At 34.1% G+C, this 18,760-nt stretch overlaps 1 protein-coding gene across 6 annotated transcripts in view; it reads right to left on the bottom strand.

The window, feature by feature from the left end:
• Nucleotides 1-274: 274 nt before the first annotated feature.
• Nucleotides 275-18,760, bottom strand: part of LOC119641469 (E3 ubiquitin-protein ligase Arkadia) — a 65,681-nt gene continuing 47,195 nt past the window's right edge. For 5 of the 6 annotated variants that reach the window (XM_038040179.1, XM_038040180.1, XM_038040177.1 and 2 more), the window contains 7 exons: nt 5,571-6,009; nt 5,196-5,498; nt 4,113-5,144; nt 3,870-4,042; nt 3,606-3,790; nt 1,078-1,190; nt 275-789 (listed from right to left, as the gene is read on the bottom strand). In XM_038040179.1, the coding sequence (XP_037896107.1) occupies nt 556-789; nt 1,078-1,190; nt 3,606-3,790; nt 3,870-4,042; nt 4,113-5,144; nt 5,196-5,498; nt 5,571-6,009 (2,479 nt within the window). In that variant the 3' untranslated portion in view covers nt 275-555. The remainder of the gene's footprint in view (nt 790-1,077; nt 1,191-3,605; nt 3,791-3,869; nt 4,043-4,112; nt 5,145-5,195; nt 5,499-5,570; nt 6,010-18,760) is intronic. The other variant, XM_038040181.1, reaches the window with a different exon arrangement.

Below are 18,760 nucleotides of genomic sequence, written 5' to 3'. Positions count from 1 at the left end.
TCAAGTAGATTTTCAGCGGAGTGTATTAAGACTTTTGTTTATTTATTTACTTATTCTTTCTGTTTATATTAAAAAGGAAATAAAAACCATAAGTCATAATAAGTTGCATTTGGTGGTACTGTAACTGGACTAAACATTATACGTATATGTGTATATACATATATATGTATACACGCATATATATACATGTACATATGTCATGATGGACTTTATTTAAACAGCTAACGATCGAACGAATAAATATATTATACCAGAAAAAGAATTAATTTTCATCTTTGTTTTTTTTTTTGTTTGCTTTTGGAGTTAATTAGAAAGCTATCAGGAGTTCTGCTGCAACATTGAAAATTTTAACCATTGTATGTGCTTGTGTTTGCATCTAATTCACCTTAATTAAATCATTTCTAATATTCTAAATAGTAGAAAATATAAAACTATATACACTTCTAAGCGGGATATAATGCTCTTGTAACAAGAGCATAAAAAAGAATAATAATAATAAAATGTACGATTTCGTTGCTTTCTTGTTTACTATATAGCTCATTTGCTTGAATAATTTCAATGGGCTTGGGTTGCGGTGGCAGCGGTATTTTGGTTTTGTTGAGCTGGTGATACTGCTGTTATTGAAGCGTTAGTATTACTATTATGACTGTTTCCGCTTGTTGGATTATTGGCGTTAACACCACCTGTTGAAGCATTAGCTTGCTGCACAGTAGTCTGTTGCTGCTGGTGTTCTGGATTATCGAAGTAATCAGAGGCATTACCACGACATATTGGGCAAGTACGATTTGACTAAATAATAGAAAGATTAATTAGCTTTATCATCAGTTTTATTATTATTATTATTATTACTTTTTTTTTTTGGCACAATTTGACAAATTTTGCCAATTTTCAACATTCTTACAATCAAGAAATTGTTTCTATTCGACTTATATCGATGGACGTTTTTATATGTAGTTCTATCTTACAATCAAATGCGAAACTCGAGATTGATTATCAAGAAAACTCGATCCAATTAGAATACGGTTTCTTAGTTGTAAAAATGTAGATAGATGATTCCTTAATTGAGAACACCCTTACCTTTAACCATTTGTCCACACACTTGGCATGAAATTCGTGAGTACAGGGTAATACACGCAGAACTTGACGCAACTCGAAATCGCACATACATACCACACAAGATGTTTGATCGCCTAAAATGCAAAAGATATGAGCAAAGAAATTCTATTTTTATGAATTTTCTGCTCAAAAGTGTTTTTAGACGATCTTTTCAAGCTTAAAAAAAAATTAAAGAAAGAAAATTATATTCGATTGTGATCGAATCTTTTATATCCACCACCGTTATCCTGAGAAATACTAAAAAGAAGGTAAAGCACTAAATTTTCATACTCTGTAATATTAGGTGACCGCGGCTGATTTTATTTACTTTCAGAATAGAAGTGGAAATTTATACGGTGTATGTGTTGTATTTTATGAGTAAGAAGCGAAAAACACGAAAAGCAATTGTGTTCAGAGTTTTTGCTATATAAGCGTGTGAACTTATTGCAGGCGTGTCTTTTGACCGTTTTGGGTTATTTTTAAATTCTTTTGCAAATTTTTCAGCAATATCTTCATATTCGTGAACGCGCGCATGTTTACCACAAACACCATACAGTCGCGCAGACAGACAGATGGACAGACGATATTTGGATGCATTCCGAATTTCAAACTGACCAAAAATCTATATACTTTATGGGCTTTTTGAAGCTTGCTTCTGCGCGTAATAAAGGTATTGAGAACAAAATTAAATTTTGGTACACTATAACATTGGATAGGTGTGATTAAATTCTTTTCCTATGTTTCGGTGACGGATATGGATGGACATAATTAAAGCGAAAAGCAGTTGAAAAATAACCCAGCGGAACACAAATTTTTTTTTTTGGAATTGTATTATATGAAAACCTTGTTATAATATTCGCATATTTTATATCATGTTGTATTGAAAGCACGTTTGGATAGGTTCCGTGCCGTGCGAGGGACACTATTACTGTACTATTATTATATGGTGTGGCATCCAAAAAATAGATTCATTCTTGTGGTTCAAATGCGATTCAGTTAATTTCCATACAAAGTTACTGTTATGGACAAACTTTTCTCATAACATATTAAAAATGTGACTGTTGTTATATATAAGATTTATATTACATGAAAATTGTTGTATGCGATGATGTTCAAAAAATATATCTACTTGATCCAAATTTGATACTGTTAAGTTTTATATCAAATTACTCTTAACAACATAAGGATACATGGGTAGACATCTTAGCGATCAGTATAATAAAAGATGAGTCTATCTCTCAGTCTTTCACAAAGATGTCCAACATTTTATTATAGTGCACCAGAAATTCATTTTTTTGTAAAAACTTTTGTTACTCCCCAAAGGAAGCTTAAGAAGCTCGCTAAAATATGTACGGTCTCGACTAATGCCAAACTCGGCATCATTTCTCGTCAGCGAGAAGGAAGATATCTGCCCCAATTTGCCAAATAAGCATTGGAAGTTCCTGTAAGCAGATTGGTGTTGAAAATAAACCATATCGGTTAACGGAAACGTTCACAATGAAATATAAACTAACAATACCTCAGCTTTTTAAGTTTTTTACTCGTTACTTATAAATTACAAGCAATACACGATAAAAACGTCCGTATACATTCTACGAGAAAAGAATTAATCAGCCATATGTATGGGTGTTTAGCTTCTTCATTTTTTCCTATCTTCATTACGACAAAGGTGGTGGATATATAAGATTCGGTAATAGCCGAATATTATTTGCTTACTTCTTAACTTCTTTTCTCTTATTCTTTGGTTCTTAGTGGCCGACATAATCGACTGAAACATTTTTTTTTTCTATTTTTGGCAGCATAAACCATGAAATATATATTTTTTTGACCATTCCAAGGCATTGAATTGATTATATGTCATTTCTACTTGTACAGTGGGAACGCCACAAGAAAAAGTGAGCTGAAACTTTTCATGTGTATTCCTCGTTAATAGTCACAAACTCCAATCACTTTATATCCCGGGCCGAAGGGGATCGAAAGAATTTAAAATAATTAAACTTAATGCGACCAAATTTAAAGTATCGCACATAGATGCAAATAAATGCGAAATAGGAATAAAAACAATATTATTTATAGCTCACAATAAATAACGAAGTCGCTCCTTATATTTATTTGTGATGGTTAAAGGATTGGTGCAAAAGTGGGTAATTATCATAGATTTCCCATTCATAAAATAGATTTCAATATAACTTTTTACGTTGTTGCGATTCGAGTAAAAATATAGAAAAGTAAACCTAGGTTGAAAAGCCGTGAATTTTCTTGAAAGCGGCTTATTTTTAATTTTAACGATCATACAAGTTGCTGACAATAGGCGTGCCACTTTCGGGCACAACTTCAATTTCGGATTTCAAAAAAGTCGCCTGCATTAGAGGCTTACTAATATTTGTTCTTTGAACAGAGCTTTCATAATCGTTTAGGAAATAAGATGCGAACAAACTGCTTGAACGCAATCCCTAAACAAAAAAAAAACCTTTAAAACATCGTTTTCTTATGACCACATACATACTCACCAGTATGTATTTCTGGGTTAAATTTGTAACTTGGCAACATATCGATTTCGTTGCGTGCCAGACCCCGCGGCTTAGCTTCACCCAAACGTTCAGCCAAACTCAGCAACGCTTCATAGTTTTCCGTTTCATTTGTATCCGTGGAATTTAATTCGTGTTGATTATACGATGACAATGGAAACATGGCTCTACAAAATTTATTGTAATTAATATTTTTGCTCCTCGTTTCTTCGAAATGTGCTTAAAAAAGGACAAAAGAAGACTTACAAGAAGTTTAACAAAAATCCGGGGCTTATGACGCCAGTCGCTTGTATTTGTAAAGGTGCTGGCTGATGTGGACCCAGCGTTGGCGGAGACAAAACATGACGGGTAGTATTGTGAGGATGTGTAGCCGGCCAAAAGCGTGTAATGCGTCGCGGATGTGGAGGGAATGTTCGCCTCTGTTTTATAGGAATAATGGATAGAAAAGAAACGCAATGAGTTAAGGTAGAATGCCCAATAGTAACTTACCTGAAAACTGACCTCAGCGGATATGATGATTTGATGTGGACCTGAGAGAGCAGCAGCGGCAGCGGCGGCTTCCGCAGCAGCAGCAGCAGCGGAGTGCAAATGATGTGCTGAAGCAGCTGTTGTTGTCATTGAATTAATGGTAATGGGGGTGGGTTGCAATTGTGCGTGAGCTGCGCTCGTTGCTGAAGTTGTGCTCTGATGGGGATCGAGAGAAAGGCCAGCGACAGCTGCTGCAGCAGCCGCGTCCGTACGTTGGTGCTGATAATTGGCAGCAGCTGCCACAGTGGCTGCAACTAACGCTGCTGCTTGTTGCGATTGATGTTGTTGTTGTTGGGCAGCGGCGGCGGCAGCAGCTACAGCTATTTGCTGAGGTGCCGTTTGTGTAATTTGCAATGGTGCACCCGCAGCGGCCGCAAAAGCTCCAGCGTTGGATGTAAATTGTGTGGTATGCGAATTGCAGGCCGCCTGAGTTGCGAATGGACGAGTGTACACGCTATGCAGATGGCAAGGCGCTAGACGAGGTTGAGGAGGTGGTTGAGCGGGATAGTTGCATATTGAAGCCCATATTGGTTCTCCACGACGCAAATTCAAACTTATAGGCACCTGATTAATATCCAACATTAGTGGGGGTGGCTGAGACGGTGGCAAAGCCGCTGCGTTTTGAACTTGATTATGATGATGAGACGCTTGTGGTGCGGGCGGTGTTGGTTGCTGCAGTAGAGTACCTACCGCCGTTCCAACGGTATTTCCTGTAGCTGTTGCAGTAGTACCTACTTGTTGTATTTGATCCCACGGTGGACGATATTGATGAGGATGTGGTGGTAATTGCGGTTGTTGTTGCTGAAGATAATTTTGGGTATGTGATTGTTGCTGTTGATGTTGCTGTTGATGTGGTTGTGGATAGTTCACATAGTTGTGATGAACTGGGCCTTGTGGGCTATTACCCACAACGCCACTGCCCCCTGCCACAGCACCCATCATATTTGAATCACGCAGCCGTGGCCGCCGAATTGGTGGACTTCCTTGTTGCAACTGAAACAAATGATAATCAGGTGAGTTATCCAACATATGGAAGCTATTTACCATGATGCGAGGAGAACGTCTTTGCTCCCAAACAGATGGTGGTGATTGACTGGGCATGCGACCCGATATACGGCGTCTTTTTCGCGAGGGGCTATCAGATTTTAAAGCATTATTAGAACCATTCAGTGATCCCGTGGAAGCCGATAAGCCCGATCCGGACGGCACGTCTAATAATGATGATGCGCCGCTTATTGTAGACAAAGGTGCCGACAGTCCCCCGCTGCCACTGTATTGGTTGCTTTGATTACCGTAGTAAGTGCTGCGATTGAAGCCCGGGTTGCCGCCATGACCTTCCAAGTGTAGCTGAAAATTTTATGTATGCCCGAGCATAGTTAAATGAGTTTATAGATCATATTAGTAATAATGACGCCTTACCGAATTGTTACCGTTGCCAGTATTGTTGGTGTTATTATTAATATTGTTAATGCTGTTGTTCCTCTCGTATAACCCTGAGCTTGACACGTTATTACTATTATGATTATTGTTGATGCTACCGATACGAGTGTGGTGGTTTACGTTGTTATGCCGGCCGTTATTGCTTCCGTTTTGTACGACATCAGCATATGATTGGTGCTGATTATTATTATTATTGTAGTAGTTATGCAAAAAATCTCCACCGCCATTGTTATTGTTGCTGTTATTATTACGATGTGTCAACAGGTTGTAACTGTTTCCAGAATGACCTCGGCGGTAATTATTGCTATTATTGTTGTATTCGTTAATACCGTAACCACGCCCACTATGAAAGCCTTGGGGGCGTTGTGAGTGATATGGTTGTTGCTGCTGCGGTTGTTGCTGCTGCGGTTGATTATTGCTATGGTTGTTTACGTTAATTTTGTTGTTGCAAATATTATCAGTCATATTATTGTTGTTATAATTTTGTAACGACGGTGTGACGGTGGTTAATTGATTTCCGAAATTCCCCATTGAAGGTGAATTTTGAAGTGGCGATAACAACGACGATGACGCCGGTGCCAATAATGACGACGACGACGTCGTTTGTGTGGTCAACGTTGAAAGTCGTAAGTGAGAGGTGGATGATAAAGAAATCGGAATCGCAGGTACATTTAAACATATTGACGATGAATTTTTTTTATTGTTATTGTTGTTATTTGTTAATTGAGGTATCAGACGATTAACGGCAGTTGCCGTCGTTTGTGTTGTCGATGTTGTTGTTGTTGTCGTTATATAGGAAGACATTAAACAATGTTGTTGTTGTATTTGGTATTGTTGAGATCGTTGGTTCGAGGTTTGTTGTTGTTGATAATTACATTGATGACGTTGTTGTTGTTGAGACGCATGTTGAGGTATAATTTCATTACAAGAATTTACATTCACAACATCAGAACAGTTACTATTTGTATTGGATGGTGGTTGTAGTGGATTTGAAGTTGTTGTTGTTGTTGTTGTAGTTGAGTTTGTTAGCGGAAGGGATTGGTGATTAATTGATTGGTTGTGGTAATGATGGTGTTGTTGTTGTAGTTGTTGTAATTGTGGTTGGTTTTGGTGATTATGATGGTTGTGGTTGTGATAATAATGATTACGATTACTTTGATTATGAAAATGACGCATATAATGACTACTACAGCTACTAATATTGTTATTATGGTTATATTGGGAGCAAAGACTTGAACTGGGATATTGGGAAGAAACGGTATTTGAATGTGACGAATTCACGATTGGGCTTAAAGGAGTTGATGCACTATTTGATATTGAATTTGCTATTGACACTGAACAACATACACTGCTGGAAGACAATAAAACAGGCATTCTTAAGCTATTCAAATGTTGAAAACAATTTTTAGGCGATAAAGGTTTATTTAAATCACACATATTGATACAATTTAGAGGAGAATTTTCTGGATCTTTAGGGCTACTTAAGGATGGATATTGAGCATTTGCGATATTTGTGGGAATAGAAAGTGATACGCTGGCATTAGTGGAGGCAGCATTAGTGGTAGATGTAACAATGATTGTGTCGGTATTTGATAATTGTAGCTGTTCTCGTGGTTGTGGTGGTGGGTGCTGATACTTTTGGACAGTATGACGTTGTTGTTGGCTACTACTGTTATTATTTGTATTGCTTTTGTTTTTACTGTTATTATTACTGTTAATATTACTGAAATTGCTATGTTGATGACTTTGATGATGGTTATGATGATGATGATGATAATGGTGATGGTGATGATGGTGGTAATTATGATTATAATGAGGACTAAAGTGATTTTCTTTGCTATTAGTAGAACAATTTCCATTATTACTTGTTTGTACATCGCTGCATTCAATCATAATTTATTTGGACAGATTTGTTTTTAATTTTTATTTAAATACATTTTTAAACAAACATTTTAGTTCAGAAAATTTTGGTTGAATCAAATATGCAGTAGTAGTAGTAGTAGTAGTAGTAGTAGTAGTGATGGTGGTAGTAGTAGTAGTAGAGTAGTTAAAACACAACCCATAATAGTTATTTATGCATTTACATGTACAGTTATATATATATACGTTTTTGCCACATATATAAAAATATGTATATATATATATATTTTTTTTTTTTGTTCAATTTTTATATGAAGAAGAAAGAAAAAACGAAAAAAGAAAAATAATATATAAATGCCAAAATGCAATATTTAATAATAATAATAATAATAATAATCGATAATATTAATAGTTTTATAATTTATATACACACATACAATTAAACGGTTATATATTATATTTATATATATATATGTAAGAATAAGAAAAAAAGTACATTATTAAATATAATTTATTTGCATTTAATGCACACTACGTTTGAAAAAGTTACACAACAGAACAGTATGCCATTCACTTGAAAAATTCTTCTCAATCACCTTGAGAATTATGTGAAAAAACAAAACAAATAATAGTTCGTATATATTAAATGATAATAAGCAAAATCCATAATAGGTACGTACATATATATATATCTGATATATATATATATATAAATTTTCTAATTGGTGACTGAATCAATCAATTGTATGTTTGCAGGATTATTTTTCGTGTTTATGCTTGATTAAAAATTAGTGCTGTTTTTGTTAAATAGTAATGCAAATGCAAATAAATTTATTTCAAATTACTACAATGACTGAGAAGAGCAGCATAAGTGAGAAAGCTATTATTTATTTTATATAGACTACTACAAGCTTAACATTCAGTAATTGGTAATGGGTTCATTGCTTCAACGTACGACTGCACGAGAGGATTTTTTCTTATCTTTTTCGGTAACGCAAACGAGCACGTAAACGCAAACTGACGTAGCTGTAGTTTTCGTATTCGCGGACGCATCTCTGCTTGGTGTCAAAATTTGGCATAGAGATTTTATTACACATAAAATAACATAAAAATGTTTCCAAATTTCAAGTTTTAATTCAAGAAAAAAGACGAGCAAATTTTTAATTTTTTTAATAATATTGAACGTAGGCTGACAAGAGGGAAAATGAGAAAAACCTTAGCAGCAATTTTTGCTTCATATCAGCGATTTTAACAGGCGATTGGATGGACGGACTCACACAATCGGACCCATTACGCTAATAGAGTATGCAATTAATTTGTATACGTTGCAAACAATCGGCAAATCTAATATTTCATGTGTGGTGAATATAAAACATAGGTATGAAGAACGGGAAAAGATGATTTTCTATATGGGTTCCTGCTAAATCAAAAGCCACTGATCGATTCGGAAACTGTTGTGATTGAATTGAATTGCGGGTTGTAAAAACAAGTAAAAATGCTATTATAGGTTAAGGACTGCTATTAATTGCACTACATTACTTCGCTTAATATAGTTACATACATAACGACTTCTAAAAATAAGGCGTTAGGCAATGATCGAAAAAATTGTCCGATCCGTTCAATTATGATAGCGTTGTATACCAAAAATCATAACAAAATTTTAAAAAATTACGACTTGTAGGTGAACACAAGAATAGAAAATGGATAGACACACTTAAAAGGATTCAGAATCGATTCTGAAAAGGTGGGTCTACCCCAAGTGCTTATAGGTGTTGCATATATCCGCACAAATGTAATATACGCTTGCACCATAAGTGGTGTAGAGCGCAAAAAAAAAAAAACTACAAAATTGAGAAATGATGATTGAGAAGAAATAACTAAGAAAACCGAATCTTTCACAACCATCACCGTCATACTAGAGAAGCTAAAAAAAAAGAAGGTTTTTTTATCTTTTTACGACCACAAATGCGCTAACCACAGCAATTTTCAAAATTATCCGATATAGCCCTCATCCTTCGGCGATGGATATAAAAAACCTCGATTCACGAACGTGTTAAGAGCGAACCATGGGGTCGTATAGCACGCAACAAACGTTTGCATTTGAGGACTTCGCTTTGCTATCGGTATCCACCTGCCACATATATAAGAAAAATTTCATATTTCTGCGCTTCGTTTGAGGCTACATCTTAATTTATGTTTTTGACGTTTTCAGCTTTATAAGTTTGCCTTCCAAATGCCTTATGCGTTTGATCTGTGGTTTCAATAAAATTGAGCAGCAGGGCAGAAAGCGAAAAAACTTCAAGTTTATTTGAAAATCGGTTTTTTATATATCACTGAAAGTTTAGAGATATGTTCATTTTGTTAAAAAGCTTGCAACGCCCCGATATATGTACATATATATGCTTGATCGGCAGAAAGATTGGAAGTTCATGCCCGCAGAGTGGAGTTGAAAATGGGCCAATCGGAGGATGAGGAGGCCAATGATCGGCCGACAATTTACAAAAGAGTTTGAAAATGGCCCAAGCAAGTTCAAGAATATGCCTATAATGGCCACACGCTTAGACATCCAAAACTACAGATACCTTTGCTTTCCGTGTCTTTTGCTCCTTGCTTATACTCTAAAACAGATACACGAAGTAAATTTCCCGAAAATTATTCTACAATGTCGAAAATCAGCCACGCCCGTCCAATACTACGGAGTGTGCAAATTTATATTTTTATTTTTTTTTTCGATCTTTTATAGAATAACAGCGATAGGTATAAAAAGATTCGACCGCAACCGATTATAATTTTTTTATTTGTTTTCGATTCAATGTGAAAAAATAGCCTGAGAAGCAAAAGCACAACCAAACGTTATTTCCTGTTGCATTCTATCGAGGAACTGTTAATTACGATAACAAAATAAATTTGATTTCTTTATAAAATATGTTTTCGGTGCAGAATTCTATACATTCGTTGCAAACGGTACATATATAGCATTTTTTATACTTTCTCCTTTTTCCTTCCAAAGTACGGCTTGCTCTAAAAAGTATTTAGCTTTCTGACTTGTTTCTTCTCAAAGTTTAATGAAGACAAACAATATATTCTTATATGTAAATGCACGTATGCGCTGTGATATCATCATGCTAAACAAATCGTCTTGTACTTGAGAAAGGGTGTCTTCTTCTAAATGAAGAATTCGCACTTGTACGCTACTACACTTATGTTGTTAGTTTTAAATTAAATGCATATAATTTTTAAAAATGTTTATTGTATCAGCACCACCAGTTGGAGCAGCACGCAATCACCGCAATACGGTTTAAGAAATTCAAAATAAAGTCATAAGCGAAAAAAACCAAACAAACAGTTAAATTTATTTTTCTTTTTAATAATATAATAATTTCATTTTATTATAAAATACTTTTTTATTTTACATATGGAATGCGTTTGTGTATATGTGTTATTAATTGATCCTAACAGCATAAATATTGTAATATAAAAAATAAATTATTTTAACTGTAAAGCTTTTCAACAAACATACACAATGATCGATTACGAAATACACTCACAAAAAATTGCAAGAATAATTAATAATTTTAAATACATATAAAAGTAATTTATAGGCAGAAAAATAAATTGAAAAAATTTAAAAGAAAAACAAAAATTAAAGAGACGGGAGAGTAGAGAAAGAGAGAGAGAGAGAGAGAGAGAGATGAAACGACAAAGAGCCGAAAAACGTAATAACTTTTGTACCCATCATCCATGCTTTAGTCAAAATAAAAAAAAAGAATCAACGAGTAAAACAGTGTAGCGGGCCACCGCCCACCATTCAATATTCTCCGCTTATCTGTTTACAAACAATTAAAAACATAAGACAAAACACGTCAGTGTGCCAAATTTCATCAAAATATCTTAAAAGTTGCATTTTTTAGGTTGCACACAACAAAATGGACAGACGGGCAAGCTTACATTGATTCAGAAAATGAATCTGCAGGCGAACACAAGAAAACAAGACGGACGGAAAACGGCAGTTTCGTTGACTCGGAAAGATTAACATCGTACGATAGAAAATTCCAAGCTACTCCAGATATTGATTGTTGGACAAGCGAATTCACTTATCCCAACACTTTTCTTTGAGTTTTGAAAGTCAGAAGTATTAGGAAAGGAATTGGAAATCTAATATAAACATTTACGATTGTTGGAACATAAAATTCAATATTAATTACCGATTAAGCGGACACATATTCATATGCAAAGCAAAGCAATGTAGAGACCAATGCTCGTAAAAACATTGTTTGTAGTTTGAAAATTATTCTCAAACGCTTACACACAAATACAATTTGGGTTTAGGGCTCAAATGCATACTGTTGCCAATTGTCTACAGTCCGATTTCACTTAATTTTCAAATTAATTTGATAAAAAAATTTAAACGGACAAAAATTCAAAATAAAATTCAATTGCCAACAGTATGCGTTTACTGTTATTGCAATCACTATGCAAAAAGATTGCTAAGGAAAAAGGTATGAAATTTTAAACGCAAGAATGGAATTACATCGCTATGTGTTTAAGGGTTAGAGACTTCATTGCACCCTAAGTCACTTGCCGTACAAAATTGTTCACCTAGTAAAACTTGAAATAGATCTGCACTCAGAATAACCTTCTGATCACATAAAGTTTATCTGTTGGTTTTATTTTGCTTTATTCAACTCACGGGTCGAGGTTTATGAGATATTTTGAAAAAGATGGTTCGGATCGGGCCAGTTTCCTGACCACTTCTTATATAACGCCTCATTTTGTAAAGTAGGATACTACTATAGGATATTGTAACGGGCCATGCCTTTAATTGTTTTAACTCGGTAGGTAGCAAATTAGTATACGAAAATTAATTTTAAGCCAAGAATAACAAAGTATTTCGTTCAACATAACCTGTAAAATTGATGATGGGTATTTAAAACTCGTCATAAGACGCACTTTTACTTTTTTTTATATACACTTACATATATATTTATATATATATATTAATATATACGTATATATTATTAATATTAATTAATATCAATATTATTATATTATTAAAATATATATATATATATATATATATATATATATATACATATATGTATCATATATGTATGTATGTGTATATATATGTATAGAATTTTTTCTTCCGTTTTAGCTTTTTGAGTAATTAATGAAAATAATATTTAATAATAGTAAAAGGAATTGATGAGAAAAACTTACGCAATACATATACACAAAAATACAGGTTTTTCTTTTTTTAGTTTAAAGAAAATATCAAGTTTACTAAAGGCGCAGTGTGCAAAATGCAAATATATTCTAATAAATTAAAGGAAATATTAAAGCTGAGCTAAAACTGATCTCACATTTGCTTGATTGTCATTTAATTAAGTTTTTGATTACTTTCTTGTTAAAATATTATATTTATATGTCTATATGGAAAATATGTTTTGCGTGTAATTAATATGAAAAAAAAAAACAAAACAAAAATAAAAATAATAATAAATATAAAGAATTTTTAAATTAAAATTAGTGTATATAATAATCAAAATTGAAAACCATTTATGTATGTATGTAAAATACAATATAAGAAATATAACACGATAAGAAGAAGAAGAAGAATACAACAGCACAGCACGTGTACATTTATAGGTAACTATCTACGTTTGTTATTATTATTTATAACTGAAGTAAGTAAGTATTCGAAGGAAAGAATGTTTTTTAGTGAGTAGTAATAAGTGGGTAGCTATCCTTGATTTAGTTTAAAACTTAATGCAGCACAGAAATCTTGTCATGTATGTATAAGTAGAATTTATAATAACTACTATCACCGGTTTTTAATGAATACACTGATTGAGAATTTCGCCAAAAATGATTGATTGTTGAACTTATTGAACTTTAGATGTTGTATTGTAATAATTTTCAGGAGTAACTAGAATTTATTTTCTTTTAGAACAAAAACATTGAACGAAGAGTTTAGTTTGTCTCAAGGAGTGTTATAAGTAGTGATTGAAAAAGGCTTTAATGGCTTGCACTAATGGAGTCGCACGATGCCTTAAATAGAGCGCTAAGAAGAGCTTGAAGACGAGACCCGCTTTCGAGGTCACTTAATAAGAAAACAACTGAAACTTTAATGTCAGCTATTAAATACCCTGCACCCCATCGTCCAATAAAGTCAAAAACACTTTTTTTGTAATATAAAGGAGTTTGCTCTTCATAGGAACGGTTATATAAGAATGAATTCAAAAAATAGGTCTATACGATATAAATTTTTCACGTCGTTTTAGTAAGCTGAGATATTATTACTCAACGATTTTTGTGGAGGAATTTTGAAAATTTATGCGCATAACGACTTTTTCAAAAAAAGTTGCATTATATAGAGAGTCCATCGCCATTTTCAATAAAGTTCGCCCCTGGGTCAAAACATATCAGCCAATTTCGTCAATATATGTGAAAAATTATGGGATGTAGAATGAGCGTAAAAGTGCATCCGACTGACAGAATAATTCTCTATAGATTAGTATTATAAAAGTTGGGTTTACATGGACAGATATCAGATGGACAAACAGACAGGCTTAACAAAAAATGGGTCTTTCTTGGTCCATCTTAGTATCAGATACATACGCACAAACTTCATATACTTTTTACGGCAAGTGGAGTAAGTATAAAAGACAACATCGATTTGCTAAACTTGCAAGCAAATGAAGACATTCGGCAGTTTCTTTAATTTGGTCACTGCCCGTTGATTGATGCAATCATTCATTCACGCGCCGTTTGCTGATGTCTTGCAAACTATTTTATATGTCTCCCTTCAAGTCCACTCTTTTAACGCTTTCAACATACGTCGCCCAACCAAAAATTGAACAATGTAATCTTCGCATAAAGTCCCACGCGACCCCTTAACCTGAAATAACCGACTTGTCAAAAGCGTGAAGCACAAAGAACGTGATTGACCTGATCTAACTAACGGGAAAAATGATTGTAGAAAGAAATCAATTAGTTGGAATCGGGCATGCTGATCGGGCAGATGTCATATAAACAATGTCCAATTAAAAAGTGGATAATAGCAATTTTTTTTTATTTTTTATTGTTGAAAAATCTTGTTCCCTCGGGGCCAATTATGGCCATTTTCAAATATATATCGAACTGATAAGAAATGCAGCCATAAAATTTCAATGTTTACAATTTCGACAATTCGAACGACGGACTGACAATTCTAACTATGAGACGTATTGGAAACTTTTACTTCAGCCATATTATAAATTCCTGACGCTTGTTTTTAATCGTTACAGTGTATGGCAATATTAAAATATTCCAACCTCTTAGATACTCACACATACATATATTTTCTCAGGAAAATTTCTAAAACTTCTCTTCCGTTTTTCCATATCCTATGGATATGGAAATTCCCTAAACGAGTTAAAAACTTCATTTTTCGCCATTTCGATATGAGCTTAGCTTGTTTCTAGACAGGTTGTATTTATCTGGAATAATGATGTTAACGCCAAACATACGCTTTCTATTTAGTTAGTTAACGCTTTGCGAAATTTGCCAGACGAACCGATTCCTTATTCTGCGCCGATCAAGATTATTTGGATGTGCCTTTTACAAATGAATTGTTGGACTTAATATACTTTTATTTTTAATAGCTGGAGTGATGAACAATATTTCTCTTTGCAGTCAAATTACTAAAGCCTATGTAACTACATACGTATTAGTAAGAAAATCGTTTTTGAAGCCGTTTACCACAAAGCCTTTGCATATACAACTTTGGCATGATGTTGCAGCTGTGCGCTGTCATTGTCTTGAATACAACACTCAGTTCAGGGCCATTTGTAAAGATTAAAAGCACACAAGAAATGGTAGAAACCACAAGAAATTATATACGCACAAATTAAGGTACATATATAATAAAAAGATCAATCACTATAATAAACTTTTAACCCATACTCTGCTATTGTTCAAAACTTCCCAAAAATCGCTGATACAGAATCAGTGAAGACCAAAACGTTTTATAAAAAAAAAAAGGTGTAAAGAAAACTTCATTGCAACGTTGAAATGAAAGACTGAAAGTACCTTTTTAGTGGATTAGAGTTTACATAACATATATTTCCTTAAAGCTTCTACGGTACATATACTAGTACTACGAGCCACGGAAAACTAACATAGTTGCGCATTCGACAAGAACTTCTTTAGGGATTCTAACACCGAATTTTTCCCAAGGCGAACTTTTTTTCTCGTGAATAAAGCAGGAAGGGAGGAAACGAATCATTTTATCTTTATAGATTTTCCCTCTTTGTTCGCTTAAATTGGCGAGAGAGCTCCTTTGAGTGCGTTTGCTTGAACTACACAACTTCTAAAAAAAATTCGTCCATGTTTCGCGTCTTCTCCATGGATAACAAGTTCGTATAGGTTAATTTGATAAGAGACGCATCTTTCGCTTTTCTGGTCATTTAGCCATCGCGGATTTTAACTATTTTCGTTAGTCAGTGCTCTCGTGTATAACTCGGCTGTCGAAAACCTTTACGTTCCGAATCGTTAATCGAAGTCTCTTTGCTTTAGTGACCTCCTGAAGAAGCGCATAGTTTCACATTAAGTATCGAAAGTTAAGTAAGTAAGTTGAGCAAGTGTTAATGCTGTAAGATTAACCCCTGACCTTCTAGTATTAAGCTAAACTTCGCACTTTTAGGTTATAAGAACAACACATGATTGTGTGATTCAGCCATCAGTGTGGATCGGCCAACATCCCTTCTAAGCCTCTAGTTTGCTTGCATCTCACCTATGTAGGTGAGCTAGAGAGCACGCTCCCCGTCTTTCTAAAATAAAGAAGATACCCGACGCTTTTACTTCAATTAAATTGCGCGATTGTGTATTATATCCGGTTAGGCCCATATGCCTCCGTACCGCCTTTATTGTCCTCCTCTGCTCACCTTCCTTATCTATAACAGGTAGTAAAGCACGCCTCTCACTTGTTGGCGATAAACTGAAGGTATCGTACTCGCTTACTTTTATTTGTTAGATGAGTGCTTACTGTCAATTAAGTCTCCCTATTGCTTTCTTTCTTAGCTATGCAATCTGATTAATATGATCGACTTACTAACTATAGGTACCTAGTATGCCGGAGATGTAGGCATAAATATAGCTGCTTCGTCCTTCTTAGCATTCTATTTAGCCTTCTTTATTTCCTTTATCTGAGATAGCCGAACTATCACGAATAAATCGCGGGAATATGTCTTTCGCAATTGTTCGCCTACCTGTTTCAATAACTTTGGCCATTCAAAAACCCTGGAATAGCCACTGTGGTTAGCTTTTACGACCAAATAATAAGCACGTCCATCCGCCTGCACGCGTATGAATTAAGTTATCTGGCAGCCTTTGTAAAGGTATTTACAAGATATATAAACAATAAGTAAATAAATAAATAATAAGCACTTCTACCTGCTAAGATAACGAATTTCACTATAAATTTTTCTTAAAAATTGATTAAATGTATGCGTAATATTAAAGAATGTAAAATATATTTGTCTGAAAAATTTTTCTTAAAATCGTATATATTTGAACAATTTAATTTTTTGAAGATCATTTCTGTGAAATTTATTGGTTACTAAAAGCAAACAAAAGAACTCTTAACATGCTTTAGCTTTTTTTTTTTTTTTTTTTTTTTGAAACTTTAACACGAAACCCACACACACTAGACCTAGCCACGTGAAAATAAGTTAAGCTTTTAATTAAACATTTATCAAAAAAAAGTATTTGTTTAATTTATTGTTTTTTTTTTAATGTCTCCATTAAGTGCAAAATTAAAAACATATATTTGTATACGTATATTGTATAGCAGGTATATAATATAAATATTTGAAAATATGCTTCTCATGCAATTTCATTTCTCCGCTATTTAATGTATAGCATTACGAGTTTAAATTTCATTTAAACAACTTCAGAAGATATTGTTAGCGATTTATTTATTTATTTATTTGTTTATTTATTGTGTTGGTGGTGGGCATTAGTTCGTTGCTTGCGTTTTATTAATACTACAAAACATGAGTTAATTTTCTTTTTTTTTAATCTATCAGTTTTATTAAAGGTGCACGTGAAAAGAGAAAATGAAAGGTAGATAAAACTATGAAATAAACTTGATATGAAGAAAAGCTTACGTTTGCCTTGCGGCGAGCCTGGGATAACCATCAACCCTCGTGAACCATATATATACTTTGCCATAGAAATAGTGTTCAGATTTTCGTTGAGATTCTTTTACTGGACAAGTTAACTAAGAGTATCTGAGCATAATTCTACAAATCACGGGATTGTGAATTTTGCAAGACAAACCAAAACAAGTGGAGTGAGAGTATAGGATGGAGTTTTCCTGTTGGAATCTAATCAAGCATACATACAAATTTATATACGAGGTACGGTTAATCGAAATGGAACGACCATGTTTACTATTATCCTATCAGTTTTTTTTTGTTTTGTTTTAAAGTAAATTTCGAACATGTCTCCCTTAAGCTGAAATGTGTTTAGTAAAAAACGCCGTTGAAACTGTTGGATCCCTCAACAGCGTACTGTATTTGGTCAAGGCTAATCCCAAGCTTGGTTTGTAATGCATCGCAATCTGCACCGAATTCCAAGATTCCCCTTTAATGGATATTACGGACGTAACAGTTCCAACAAGAGAAGGAGAAAGTCCGGATAGACGAGCGGCCTTGGATAAATTTGCTTAGCCGATTACGCAATACATCGATCAATAAGTCCAGTGATAAAAATTTTTTCTGTTTTTTTTGCAAAATCCGACTTTATTTACCAATATAGCCTCCTTTAAGAGAGATGCAAGCAGACTAAGGGTTCTCCAATATTGAGACGTTTGGTTGTAGTTTTGTCAAGACCGGCAAAGCGCGTTCGTTGCCGCAACGAATTCATCGTTTGATTCATGCAAGGATCAGATATGGGGAATACGATGGATGGAAGTGCAACTTCAGTTCAGGCAATTCTGCTGCAGTAGTCAAAGACTTGTTACACATTGCATATTTGCCTCTGTGAATGAACACGACACCCGCTTGGAAATGAAATTTTCGTGTGCCGAAATTCATCAATCATTATAAATAATTTATTCACCATATCAAATCGCCGAAAAACGTTTGCTTTTAACAAGAATTTTCAATAAAAAGCAGCATTTAAAGAACACACAGAATTCGGATTTTGCCGTGAAGAAATAATTTGGAATTTTGATAGCCGTCGTTTCAGAGTTAGCGCTTTCTAAAAATAATATCGATGTTTTATAAGAGATGACATTAATGTTTTAGTTTCGGGAATTATTG

The sequence above is a fragment of the Glossina fuscipes genome, unplaced genomic scaffold (assembly GCF_014805625.2).
Source record: "Glossina fuscipes isolate IAEA_lab_2018 unplaced genomic scaffold, Yale_Gfus_2 150, whole genome shotgun sequence".
Taxonomy (NCBI): Eukaryota; Metazoa; Arthropoda; class Insecta; order Diptera; family Glossinidae; genus Glossina; species Glossina fuscipes.
The sequence above is the reverse complement of the archived record's forward strand: the minus strand, read 5'-3'. Positions and strand labels throughout refer to the sequence as shown.